This window comes from Anabrus simplex, chromosome 1 (genome assembly GCF_040414725.1).
Source record: "Anabrus simplex isolate iqAnaSimp1 chromosome 1, ASM4041472v1, whole genome shotgun sequence".
Taxonomy (NCBI): domain Eukaryota; kingdom Metazoa; phylum Arthropoda; class Insecta; order Orthoptera; family Tettigoniidae; genus Anabrus; species Anabrus simplex.
Window position 1 is genome coordinate 952,521,725 of NC_090265.1, and position 14,006 is coordinate 952,535,730.

The 14,006-nt window shown below is 37.4% G+C and overlaps 1 protein-coding gene across 11 annotated transcripts in view; it reads right to left on the reverse strand.

The window, feature by feature from the left end:
• Window positions 1–2,568: 2,568 nt before the first annotated feature.
• EndoA (endophilin-A) overlaps window positions 2,569–14,006 on the reverse strand; it is a 732,000-nt gene continuing 720,562 nt past the window's right edge. For all 11 annotated transcript variants that reach the window (XM_067136725.2, XM_067136721.2, XM_067136723.2 and 8 more), the window contains one exon: window positions 2,569–3,244. In XM_067136725.2, the coding sequence (XP_066992826.1) occupies window positions 3,125–3,244 (120 nt within the window). In that variant the 3' untranslated portion in view covers window positions 2,569–3,124. The remainder of the gene's footprint in view (window positions 3,245–14,006) is intronic.

The following is a 14,006-nucleotide window of genomic DNA, read 5'->3' on the forward strand; positions in this document are numbered from 1 at the left end:
AAATACCGAAATTTCACAGTCACAACACGAGTAGTAGAAACTAGGTGAATATACCCTATTGCAGATTACAGAAAACAAAGGCAAGGTAATCTAATTTATCCATTGAAGCTCTTCAACAAATTATCTACTAGGGTACAGGTTCTTTCCTATAATATATTTAAAACTAAAATGTAGCATTGGCTGCTCAAACATCCTTTTATATCAACAAACGAGTTCTCTGAAATGGATGTAATGAGTATTTAATTGCAGAACACTGAAAATATTATGTACCAATATTGTAATAAATGAATGTATAGGCCTACAACGTGTATGTGACTGTCTATTTCATATACTATGCTTGATGACAGAAAGATTGACTGATTGATTGATTAATTGATTGATTGATTGAAAGAAGCTAATTCACAACAAGACCATGATTTGAGCAAATGGCTCGTATGATGACAATACTGCTGACAAATGAAGTACTGAACTGACTAAAGGCATCTCCAAAACACTATCCCAATGAGAAGGCCTTCCACAAGAATGTCCAAATATGTACAGTATCTTATCTGAAGGACATTAAAAGTGGCAGTAAGTCATGATTATAACAATGTTGTAGGAGCCAAAGTGTGATTTGTCCTAGACTGAATGAAACAAATATTAAAATATAGTAATGACAGGTATCAAGAAGTTTCAATAACTTGAAAGTTCCTTTATATGAGAGATGATATTAATTATTTTCCACCACACACCTTGACAATGGTTACAGTTTAACAAAAAAATAAAAGAAAACAAAGATAAGAAATAAAAACTAGAAATAATGACTTTTTTCTTAGTTACCTACTTCGATTCAGTACCTTCAGAATGAAACTAGCATTTGGAGGTCAATGTGTGATCATTTTAATAATAAAATTTTGAAATACTAAGGATAATTTTAAATGAGAGATGTAAGGTGGTTATTAAAGTAATGATATACAATAATATTATTTGAAACAATTTATTACTCGTATGGCATGATCAAATACCTCTATATAATATTTTAACATCACAGGTGTTATGAACATTTATGGCTAAACTTCACACAAATGCATGGAAATCAATGGTATGAACGTAATAAAAGAAAGAACATTTTGTTCAATTAAAATTCATTCCTATATATATTTCCCATTTCTACGGTAAACAATATCACTTTAATGTACTAATATATCAATTTAAAAAACAACTGCTGATGCAAAAGAAGTTTTAAAATGATCAAGGAATTAAATTTTATGCTTGCCATTCCTTTACTGCTATATTCCTTGACATGCACATTAAACAATATGTTCAAATGATTTAGAAATCATTCAAAATGTGCTTCTATTGAGACTTGAACTCTCCACAGTCTGATATATGTCTTCTGACAGACTTAATGAGTATTGAAAATATCACCAAATGATGACTGTTATGTGTTCTTCAATCAAATATTTTAAGTACTACACATACATATAGAGATAACCTGCTATATATAAGAGGAACAGTTCAATCTTAGTAATTTGTATTATATATGACCTATGTATATACATTACATTATTACTTTTATAATCTGTATTTAATATATGATTGATTTCACTAATTGATTTTTATAGAACCAATAATTCAAAAGAAAAGGAAAACTATTATTTTAATTTTTTTGTTAATTGCATTCTTTAGCAATGATGAGGCTGGATCGACATCTTGAAAACAACAAATGCTAGAAATAAATAAGTCATAAAATTAGGTATTATGTTTACTATTTAGAGTAATTTGAGCTAAATGACTGACACTTTTCTGCTTTCAAATCAATAAATGAAATCATGCATGTTTTTTCTAGGCTTGTTCCATCTTATAATCTCATAATTCATATACAAACTCCACAACAATGTACAACTGGTTCAACTCATTCAAAGGATACAGTATTTACAAAAAAATTGGGGAAGATGATAATCACTCTCTAGAAAAATTGTCTTAATACTGAAAAACATTTCATCAATGCAAATAATATGATAGTAAAGGACACATCAACAACTCAATATACTTCAACAGCCATCTGAATCAACATGTATGAAACCAGATTTCTCTCATGTACTGTACAGTACATGTAAAATAATAAGGATAGTCATCACCAATTTCAACCCATATAATACTTAGTTCCAAAATCAAACCAATAAAAAATATTAAAAAGTAAAAACAGATGATATTTGATCTATTTCATTCATATAAATATTCCCAAAATAAAAATGCTAATTATTTGGTGAAAGGTACCAAACATATTTTGCAAGAATTAAATGTAGACCATATGAAAAGAAGACATTCACAAATGGCATAAAACATATTAGCAAATTATCACGGTATTTATGTACAGATATTACTGATTCCATGGTACTTTTCCTCAGAAATTAAAAATTAGGATTTGAGTAAATATAGCTTGACATTAACACTGAACACATCAAATCATAAGTGTCTCTGTAGACTATTTTCTTTTAAACATAAGATCAACCAGCAAAACAGGAATCATCAAATGAGAAAGACAGCTAGATTCTCTTTAGGGGAATTAATGAAAATAGAAATGATCAACTTTCCGTCTGGTAGTTCCTTAAATGATGTCAAAAGGGGCAACTCTGCATAAAAACCACCTCTTTATATTAAGGGAAGAATCATAAGTATTGTCAACCAAATAAATTCATAAAATCTTCCACCAAACAATCTTCTATTCTTATATGGCACATCAAACTCAGAAAAAGATCGTGGGATTGCCATGAACCTTCTTCCATTTTGTACAGACACTTGTGCTATTATAGAGCAGCATAACAACATAACAGAGATAAATCCATTCTCTTTCTGCTTTATTGTAAGGCAAATTTCACGTAAGTTAATAATATATATATATACTGTTCTAAAAAATTCTACTTTGGAATGTCTTTTAATTTCATACAGTATTTCTACATTTTTTTAAATACAATGAACATCCAAATTAAGAAATGAAGTACAATACTAAATGCATACCCAACAAAATGTTTCCATGTTGGCTGTTAAAGTATAGATCTGTTCTACCTGCCTAGCTGAGAACCAGAAAACGCGAGAACAAAGATACGTAGTTACCATTGCACTGTAAGTAGGGGAAGGCAGATCAAGGCAGGGGTACAACCACCTGCACGTATGTTACAGGAAAGTATCCTGTGCGACCATTCACACTTCCTTCATACCAATTTTCATCTATTTTGCTGATTAGGGTTATAGTTTCACCTTCCTGTAAAATAAGATTTAAAAGAGATATTATAGCACAGCAAAATTGTTAGCAATCAGGGTACAAGTAACATCAAACCATCAATACTACTAATTTTAATAACTTATTGTATTTTAATATCAAATACCAATTTGATGATGATGATGCTTGTTGTTTATAGGGGCCTAACATCTAGGTCATTGGCCTCTAATGGTACAAAATGAGATGAAATGTAAGGACAATTTAAAACTCCAAAATCCACTGACCAGAATTCAAAATGTGATGAAGAATAAATCGATGAATATGAATTTAAAATAATCAGCTGATCCACCTCACAATATTGAAAGTAAAAAAAATAATTCAACAATGAACAATGATGGTTGTTGTTGTTGTTGTTGTTGTTGTGTGAGTCATCAGTCAATAGATTGGTCTGATGCAGCTCTCCGTGCCACCCTATCCAGTGCTAACCTTTTCATTTCTACGTAACTATTGCATCCTACATCTGCTCTAATCTGCTTATCATATTCATACCTTGGCCTACCCCTACCATTCTTACTGTCCACACTTCCTTCAAAAACCAATTGAACAAGTCCTGGGTGTCTTAAAATGTGTCCTATCATTCTATCTCTTCTTCTTGTCAAATTTAGTCAAATCGATCTATCCATCTCACCTTCAGCATTCTTCTGTAACACCACATTTCAAAAACTTCTATTCTCTTTCTTTCTGAGCTAGTTATCGTCCATGTTTCACTTCCATACAATGCCACGCTCCAGATGAAAGTCTTCAGAAACATCTTTCTAATTCCAATATCAATGTTTGAAGTGAGCAAATTTCTTTTCTTAAGAAAGCTCTTCCTTGCTCGTGCTAGTCTGCATTTTATATCCTCCTTACTTCTGCCATCATTAGTTATCTTACTACCCAAGTAACAATATTCATCTACTTCTTTTAAGACTTCATTTCCTAATCTAATAATTCCTGCATCCCTGCCTTTGTTCGACTGCACTCCATTACTTTTGTTTAGGACTTATTTATTTTCATCTTGTACTCCTTACCAAAGACTTCGTCCATACCATTCAGCAACTTCTCAAAATCTTCTGCAGTCTTAGATAAAATAACAACCCAATCGGCTAATCTCAAGGTTTTGATTTATTCTCCTTGGATTGTGATTCCCTTTCCAAATTCCTCTTTGATTTCCTTTACTGCCTGTTCTATGTAAACATTGAAAAGGAGGGGGACAAATTACAGCCTTACCTCATTCCTTTCTGAATTGCTGCTTTTTTTTTCCAAAGTCCTCGATTCTTATCATTGCAGACTGATTTTTATACAGATTGTAGATAATTCTTCGTTCTCGGTATCTGATCCTAATCACCTTCAGAATCTTAAATAGCTTGCTCCAATCAACATTATCGAATGGCTTTTCTAGATCCACGAATGCCATGTATGTGTGTTTGTCCTTCTTAAATCAATCTTCTAAGATCAGATGTAAAGTCAGAATTGCTTCACATGTTCAATACATTTCTTCTGAAGCCAAATTGATCTTCTCCCAACTCAGCTTCAACTTGTCTTTCCATTCTTCTGTAAATAATACGTGTTAAAATTTTACAGGCATGAGATACTAAACTAATGGTGCGGTAGTTTTCACACTTGTCAGCACCGGCTTTCTTGGGAATAGGTATAACAACATTCTGTTGAAAATCAGATGGCACTTCTCCTGTCCCATAGATTTTACACACTAAATGGAATAACCTTGCTGTGCTGGTTTCTCCTAAGGCAGTTAGTAATTCAGAGGGAATGTCATCAATTCCAGGTGCCTTGTTCCTATTTAGGTCTCTCACAGCTCTGTCAAACTCTGACTTCAAAATTGGGTCCCCAGCATCAACAGCCTCTTCTTGTACCAGAACCAATCATCTACACTTTTACCTTGATACAACTGCTGGATATGTTCCTGCCATCTTTCTGCTTTGTCTTCTTTCCCTAGAAGTGGCTTTCCATCTGAGCTCTTAATATTCATACACCTAGATTTCCTTTCTCCACAGGCTTCCTTGATTTTTCTGTATGCAGCATCTACCTTTCCTAGACCAGACAACCTTCGACATCCTTGCACTTCTCCTTCAGTCATTCTTCCTTAGCTAACTTGCACTTTATATCCACTTCATTCTTTAATCGCCTGTATTCTTCCCTGCCCTCTTCATTTCTAGCATTCTTCTATTTTCGTTGTTCATCAATCAGGTCTAGTACCTGCTGAGTTATCCACTGATTCTTAGTTGATCTTTTCTTCCTTCCTAACATTTCTTCAGCAGCCCTACTGACTTCATTTTTCGTGACTATTCACTCTTCCTCTATTGTGTTTCCTTCAGCCTTTTCATTTAGTCCTTGTGCAACATGTTGCTTGAAACAATCCCTCACACTCTTTTCTTTCAACTTGTCTAGATCCCATCTCCTTGCATTCCTTCCTTTCTTCAATTTCTTCAACTTCAGATGGCATTTCATGACCAACAAGTTGTGGCCAGAGTCCACGTCAGCTCCTGGGAAAGTTTTGCAATCCATCACCTGGTTTCTGAATCTCTGCCTAATCATAATGAAGTCTATTTGATACCTTCCAGTGTCTCCAGGTCTCGTCCACGTATACAACCATCGTTTGTGGTGTTTGAATCAGAATTCTCCTACTGTATTACCTTCTCTTCCTTGGCCTAACACTGCATTCTAGTCTCCCATTACAATTAGATTCTCATCACCTTTTACATGTTGTATTAAATCTTCTCTCTCTTCATATGTTCTTTCAATTTCCTTATCATCTGCTGAACTAGTAGACATATAGACCTGCACTATTGTGGTGGGCACTGGTTTGCTGTCTATCTTGACAACAATAATTATTTCGCTTTGCTGGTTGTAGTAGCTTACCCACTGCCCTATTTTCTTATTCATTATTAAACCAACTCCTGCATTTCCCCTGTCTGATTTTGTTCTTCCTTCTTCTTCCTGTTCTTCCTGCCAACGTAATTTACTTATACCAAATACATATTAGTCTATCCATCTCCCTTTTCAGACACTCTAACCTACCACGATGATTCAAACTTCTAACGTTCCACGCTCTGACTCGCAGAATGTCAGTATCCATCTTCCTGATGATCGCCCCCTCTCGTATAGTCCCCACCCGGAGATCTGAATGGGGTACTAATTTACCTCCAGAATATTTTACCCGGGAGGAAGCCATCATCAGTACATCATTCATACAGAGAGGGCTGCATGTCCTCGGGAATTAGTTACGGCTGTAGTTTCCCACTGCTTTCAGCCGTGTAGCAGTATCAACCCAGCTAAGCCATGCTGAGTATTATTACAAGGCCATATCAGTCAATCATCTAGACTGCCGCCCTTGCAACTTCCGAAAGGCTGCTACCCCCCTTACGATGAACCATTCGTTAGTCTGGTCTCTCAACAGATACCCATCCGATATGGTTGGACCTGCGTCTTGGCTATCTGCTTCACTGGGACACGCAAGTCTCCCCAGCGCAGCAAGGTCACATGGTTCGCAGGGGAGGGAACAATGATTGTGAACTTAAAACAATCAGTGGATCCGACTCGCAGTGCCTCACCTTCCCAGAAACTATCTTATCCAATAGTATATACTAACCAAGGGGCTGCTTCCAAAGCACAATCCTGAATCAATGACGCTTGTTGTCTAAAGGGGGCCAAAATCCAGGTCAACAGCCCCTCATAATGGTACTTTTTGCTAGTAAAGTAGAACCATGGTGTTCTTCACGTAGTGGTACTGATCACAGGCAACGCCCAGACCTGTGGTGTTTCTTACATAATGGTACTAATAACAGGCAACGTAAGCCCATGGTGCTCCGCATATAGTGGTACTAATCATGGATACTGTAAACCATTAGTGATGCACCCACTGTTGCTATTAATCACAAATCTATTGTGTACCGAACATAGTGATACTACTTACAAGTAAAGGCGACCCACTAATCACAAGTAGTCTCATGGTTCTAATTCAATCATTCCTTGGTCGCCCCTTACAACAGGCAGGGATACCGTGGGTGTATTATTCGTCTGTGTACCCCATCCATAGTGGGGTAATATCAATTTAAATGAGCTTTACTGCATCCAAATTGCCACACCCACGAAAATGTGATAACCAACACAAAAATAATGGTCATGATATTCACAAGTTGCAAAACTGTCACTTGTTCTATTTTTGTTTGAAATTTTCATTACACTGAGCAGAACTTAATGATACTGATCTCCTTTTACATGTTCTGGCATGATAGCAGTAACAGAAATTACTGCACCGCTCACATTTGCAATCTTCATTTGCATCATGGAAGTGTTTGTTGACACATAGCATGGTGAAAACCACATACTGCAAAACGTGTAACTATATGCCTCAGTTTGTAACATGACTCTGTCAACTCATTTGCTCCCATAGCATCCATTGAAAAAAAACTCACCGCAGATGGCATTATTCTTCTCACACAGAATTTGGAGAATATACCGAGAGGCATCTGTGTTTGGTTGATATAGAAGTGTTCTAATGTCTCGAATGAAGAAACACTCTTTAAGCAGTTTGTAGGAGTTTCCCCAGAGCTAATGCTCATTTGATGAAGATCTTGTTTAGATCCCTTACAGTCGGTTTACCCCAGATTAAATTCATTCCTTATGTTGCTATTGGTGATATAGCCAATCTAAAAAGGGTCACAGTAGTGTTTGTTGCTTATAATAAATCCATTAATTTCATACAATATTTCTATATTTTTTTAATGAACTGAAATTAAGAATTGAAGTACGATACTCAATGCATAGATACCCGACAAAATGTTGCTATTATGTTGGACGCTTTTAATGCTATAGATTGGTTTTTTTTTTCCGTGGCTGCTCTTTCTTACATGTGTATCCAGAAGGACTTAACCTTCATCGGCTAACGTATGCAGCTGTTGGCCGCAAAATTTGAAACCGACTCACCGTTCCGTCTCGGCGTATCACAGTGTAATGGGAGGAGCCAGTATTCCTAAGTTACACCCTTCCCCGTTAGGCAGCACGGTTTCCAGAAGTCTCCGCTACAAGGAGGTACCCAGTGTGACTTCTAAGTTCATAGGTGTCAGATCGGCGGCTGTCTGCCGCACGTTAGCCAGTGTGTCTCAGCTTTGTGACTTCGTAATTTGTGTTACGCGGTGGTTAATGTTTTAAAAATCTGATCCTGTAATGGTATTCCCTTTTTGGGGTGATTCTTCGTGTATATTTATCACGTAAAAGTTTATTTTTAATTTGGTGTTCCTGATGTTTGTTCCTGGTGGAACTTGTGATCGGTGACTTAGCTTATCTGGATTACATTTAGTTTAATCTTGAAGTAGTCAGAAGAAGCACTTTTCTACTCCATTATCATTTTGTAACTAACCTAAGATCTCGGAGTTGGGATTCTCATAAGTACTCCGTTTCTTCACTTATGTTTAAACATTGATAATTTGCTCAAGGAACTGAATTGCGAAAACAGACTTATTTAATTTTAACCCTGGTCAAAGTTTAATGACTTATATTTCTTGGCTTAAATTAATTTTTTGTTTCTTAACTTCTTCTTACGGACTTGTAATTTTGTCATTTCATTTCCTATCTTTACATTAAAAGGTCTCTGTTTAACGTGAAACTGGTTTTTATTTTAGTCAGTAACATTCATTTATCACTTAACCCCTCAGCGCCGACCTCTATACGTGGTATAGACCCTCTTTTCTTCCGTAGCCACCGACCTCTATACGTGGTATAGACCCATACATGGTTTCACATTTACGGCTATAGCGCGAAGAGTTTTGGAGTTACTGATATGCAAATTGTTTTGTTTCCAAGAAGACATTTTCGGGTTTATCAGTGTTGTAAATAATTGAAAAATCGTTATAATGTAGTTGTTTTTGCAAGGATAATTATTTGTCAAATAAGCCTGAGTACTAATCTCTTGCTTTTTTTAAAGTCTGTTTGCTTCACTCTTTCCCACAGAATAAAATAAGGAAATGATGATCTGAGAAGTTTGTCTTTTCGTGTGATGTTCTTTGCTCTATTTGTACAATGAGAGTGCGGTTTATTTATTATATTGTCTTTATTTCTCAGCTTGTAATATTTTCGTAACTCTCCACGAGCGCTCTGTGTAGGCATCAGTTAGTGCTGCTTTCTGTCATACGATACGAGAACCAGTTGTTCATGGTATATATCTCGTTTAAAAGACGATGTCTCGACCTTTCATCTGAAATATGTATCGAGTTGGTTTGTTTCGTCATAAATGTTATTCCCCTCATTCAGTTTCGTCCTGCTGCTTTCGGTCTCACTGCAGCTTCATCAGTCCGTGTGACGCGCCGCGCTCAGCCGTGGTATGACTGACAGTAACGTGCTTGAAATATTGTATAATTCAGATGAAAGTTTAGTCGGAAGTAGTAGTGACAGTATAAGCAGCAGTGATAATGAAATAGATGATGTAGCAGTGGTAAATGATGAGAGTGACGACGAGGAGGAAACTACTTGGAAATTTCGTGTAAGAGACTATAGATAATTATACAGGTCAAAGAGAAGTTTTCAACGGTGAATTCTGATTGCTAAATTCTCTAATAATACTCACACAGGTCACAGAGACAAATATTGAGCAATTACCTTATCGGGTTCAGTTGGTGAAAGATTTGTTTACAAAATGCGCTCGGGAGGGAGGGGAACGAAATATTCAAGGCCGGCGCGCATCAGATAATACAGATCCAAGGTTGCAGTAAAGACATTTTATCAGGAAATTAGCACCCAAGAGTTGGAAATCCAAACCTCAGAGACATTGTATCCTGTGTTCAAAACACGGCGAAAAGAAGACGTCAGTGTACTGCTGCCAGGAGTGTGACTTGAGTCCCTGTCTCAAAGAGTGCTTCGAACTCTATCACACGGAACTAAATTACTAAGGAAATGTGAAACTATTATGTAATTATCTGCATGTACATAGTTCTGTCATAAGGATTTCCAAATTTCGTGAAAATCGGGCTACTCTTATACTTGTAGTAACACTTTAAGTGAATCGATGTATTTCAGTCGCTCGTAGTTGAAATCTCATCCAGCCGCGGGGTAGGAAGCTCTTTAAATGGCTGTGACGCTGAGGGGTTAATCCACCTAACCTCAGTGGGCTCGGGTTGTTTCCACGCCTTGCTACGACCTTCGGTTGGGATCATTTCGGTAACTGCTTGTCTAATTTAATTTTCCCTGGTCGTGCAACTACTGTGGTGTAATACCTCTCTGGTAAGTACGCGACAGTGTTTTGGTAGCAGAGCGTGGTTATTTTGTTTGTTTGCATTTTAATTTTCCCTGTGATTCTGTTTCCCTTTTAGTAAACTGTTAGTGGTCATTTTTACCTATCTTGATAATTATTGAATACTGACTAAACTGTAAAGGGGAAGGCAAGATTCGACTTAAAACTATATTATTGCATGTTTCTGTTCCATGTTCATTTAATCATAGAGGGAGCCCGTTGCTGCTTGGTGAGGTATCTGAGCATTAAGTATTCCTAATTCTGTGGCTTGGGAGCTTGGGTGTGCTATCCTACTGCTTGCTGTATTAAATATGCTTGGACATGGTAGTGGCAGTGAACTGGTGAGTTATTTGATTTGATTTGATTTTTCAATTTTTAGTACCTTATTAATTTAAGGTGTGAATTTGGTTATCAAGGAAAAAGATCTGTGTACATCTCATTTTCTTTCTGCCTTGGTGTGAATCTGCATCTCGGTGTCTTGTTATTTACCTTCGGGCATTATAATTTATGAATTTCGGGTGCTCAATTTGCTTGCGAAGGAAGTGTTACCTGATCTTAGTTGTTTCTTTTATCCCTGGAGCTTCTCGTAAGTTGCTCTACTCTTCTGATTTGCTGTCGCGCAGTTATTAATCACCGTGGTGTGATATTTGGAATTTGAAAAGTAGATAAAATTTCTCCTTGGAAATAATTTGCTAAAAGGAAGTTCTGCACCCTGTGTAATCTGTTGATTGGTTCGTTTCTTGCCCACTACTATGTCTCGCTCTGTGTTATTTCCCTACCAGCTTAGAAAGGCGGAATTAGTTTATGAGCTATCCATCCGCAATCTAGAACCACCAAGTACTGTCGGAGAGTGTGCTGCTTTGCTGAATGCAAATGCACATCTTTCAGTTAATCTTTCCCTCATCGATCGAAGCAAATGCTGCGAAATCTTGAACCAAATATGTGAAGCACTGCACGAAATTAATGTCATTAGGGAGGAATTCTCTGAGGTGCCTCCATCAAGAACTCAAATAAATAGATTGAAAGCTAGAGCTCATCATTATCTTGGTCGCATTCAGGATCTGCTTTCTATTAAACCTGAGGCTGAGCTTGTTTCAGAATGCATTAGGTTGTTAACCGTTGTTTCTAGCATTTCCGCCGAACTTGACTTGTTATTAGTCAATAGGGATGTTGAAAATTTAACCATTTCTGTGAAAATCAATCCTTCTGTACCTACTTCTTATCCTTCTCAAACCACTACTGCATCTTTTACCAGCAACCAAAGTACATGCTGTATGACTGCTCCCATCTTGGAAAATTTATTAACCCGTCTTAACTCTGCTTCCTCTCCTAATTGTTTAAAGGAAATATTCAGGGGAGTAAATAATTTTTCGGTCAACTCCATTGAAGAAACTATCAGGTTTTTGCGATTCCTTGTCGAACTGACTGATTCCGGAAGTGTCTAGTCAGTTGATGACCTAGGTAGTTTTCGTGCCCTCTTCCCTCATTGTGAAGGGATTTTGAAGAGAGAGATTTCTGAGGCTATATCTAGAAAATTGTCGATCAATGCATTTCATGAACTAGTGTTGGGGAAATTCATCCTTTCTCTTGCTCTCCAGAGCTTAATTCCACAATACTGTTTCCGAACACAGTTTTTACATGAGAACCTACTGACTTATGTTCTAGATTTACGTTTCTATTGTAAGATATTTAAAATTTCGGTTCCAGAAGGAGAGATGGTGGCCAGAATTTTAAAAGAAATATCTCCTGCATATCGTTCCTACCTTTCGTTAACTCGATGCCCAACTAATTTTCATGAATTAGAAGAGGCCTGTTCTTTTGCCGAGGAAGTCAAACATGGGGACGCCTCTAGGCCTGTGAATTTTCCCCCTCCTGCTACTCCAAATCATCCTGTCGTTTCACCAACACCAAAAGAGGTGAAAGGTCGCAAATGTTATAACTGTGGGTCTCGATATCATTTACGGAATTCTTGTCCGGATGTCAGACGAGATTCTAGCGGATGTTATTGCTGTGGCTCCAGACAGCATGTTAAAAAAAAATTGTCCCTTAGTAGGTCGAAAGGGTAGTCAATGACTACAGACCAAGGAAGTGGAGTGTAGGAATCCTACTCTTGAGAAATCTATAACTTGTGAAGAAACCATCTGCCCGCACCAATGTAATAAGATTTCAGCTCATGTCCCCTTTCAAGGTACTTATGCTCCTGTTGAAATCAATAACGAGCCTGTAACCGCCCTGCTTGATACTGGAAGTGTGGTGTGCCTGATTAATTCTGTATGGTACTATCAGATGAAATCTTTGTGTAAATTGCCTGAACTGGGACTTCCTAATGTTAAGTGTGTCACTGCTAATTCTCAATTTCTGGAGGTCCTGGGTTGCGTGATGGTCAAGTTAAGAATAGGTAATTTTACTAGGAAGCTTAAGTGCTTAGTGACATCTAACCTTTCTTGTAATTTGATTTTAGGTGGCAATTTTTTGTCTAAGGCTGGACTCGTTTTAAATTTACAAAGTCGAAATTTCTTTTTCAAATTTTCTCCTGCTCTAAAATTCAACTTAATTAACGTTCCATTGAAGGTCCCTACTACTTCTTGTGCGCGTTACTCTCAGTCTGATGATTCTAGTGAAATTGAGAGCCTTGACCTAAACCATTTAGGGGATGCTGAAGCTAATCAGGTCCGGGCCTTGTGTAAGGACTTCCCGGAAGTCTTCACTAACAAATTAGGCTTGAGCGATGTTCTTGAGTACGATATTGAGTTGTCAGACCACCAACCTGTTCGATCTCCTCCTTACCGTCTTTCTCCACCTCGTATGATGGAACTAAAAAAGATTATTGAGCAAATGGAGAAAGATGGGGTAATTAGACCTTCAACTTCACCTTATGCGTCCCCAGTTTTCTTGGTGCCTAAGTCCTCTGGCGGCTTTCGAGCTGTTATCGATTATAGGGCTCTGAACAGCAAGATTGTGCTTCAGTCTATTCCACTGCCCGACCTTCATACTTGTTTTGGTTGGTTTTCAGGAGCTAAATTTTTCACTGTCCTGGACTTGAACCAAGCGTACTACCAGGTACCCTTATCGAAGAAATCAATTCCCCTTACTGCGTTCATTATGGATTGGAACTTGTATGAGTTTTTGAGGCTGCCGTTTGGGATCTCGTGTGGAGCCGCAGTGTTGAGTAGACTGCTGAACTCCATCCTCTCGGACATCAAATTCAAATACGTTTTTAATTATTTGGACGATTTGTTGATCTACTCTAATACTTTTGAGAAACATATGGAGCATGTTAGGGAAGTCTTGCAACGTCTAAAGAAGGCCGGACTTACGGTGAAGTTATCCAAGGTTGCATTCGCCAAACCTAGTATGTCGTTTCTAGGGCATGTAGTTTCCTCTGAAGGTGTCTCAGTCGATCATTCCAGAACTCAAGGTATCAGGGATTTTCCACCTCCTAAGGATGTTAAGGGTGTCGCCCGCTTCATCGGTATGGTGAATTTTTTTAGAAAATTTATCCCTAACTTTGCAGAAATC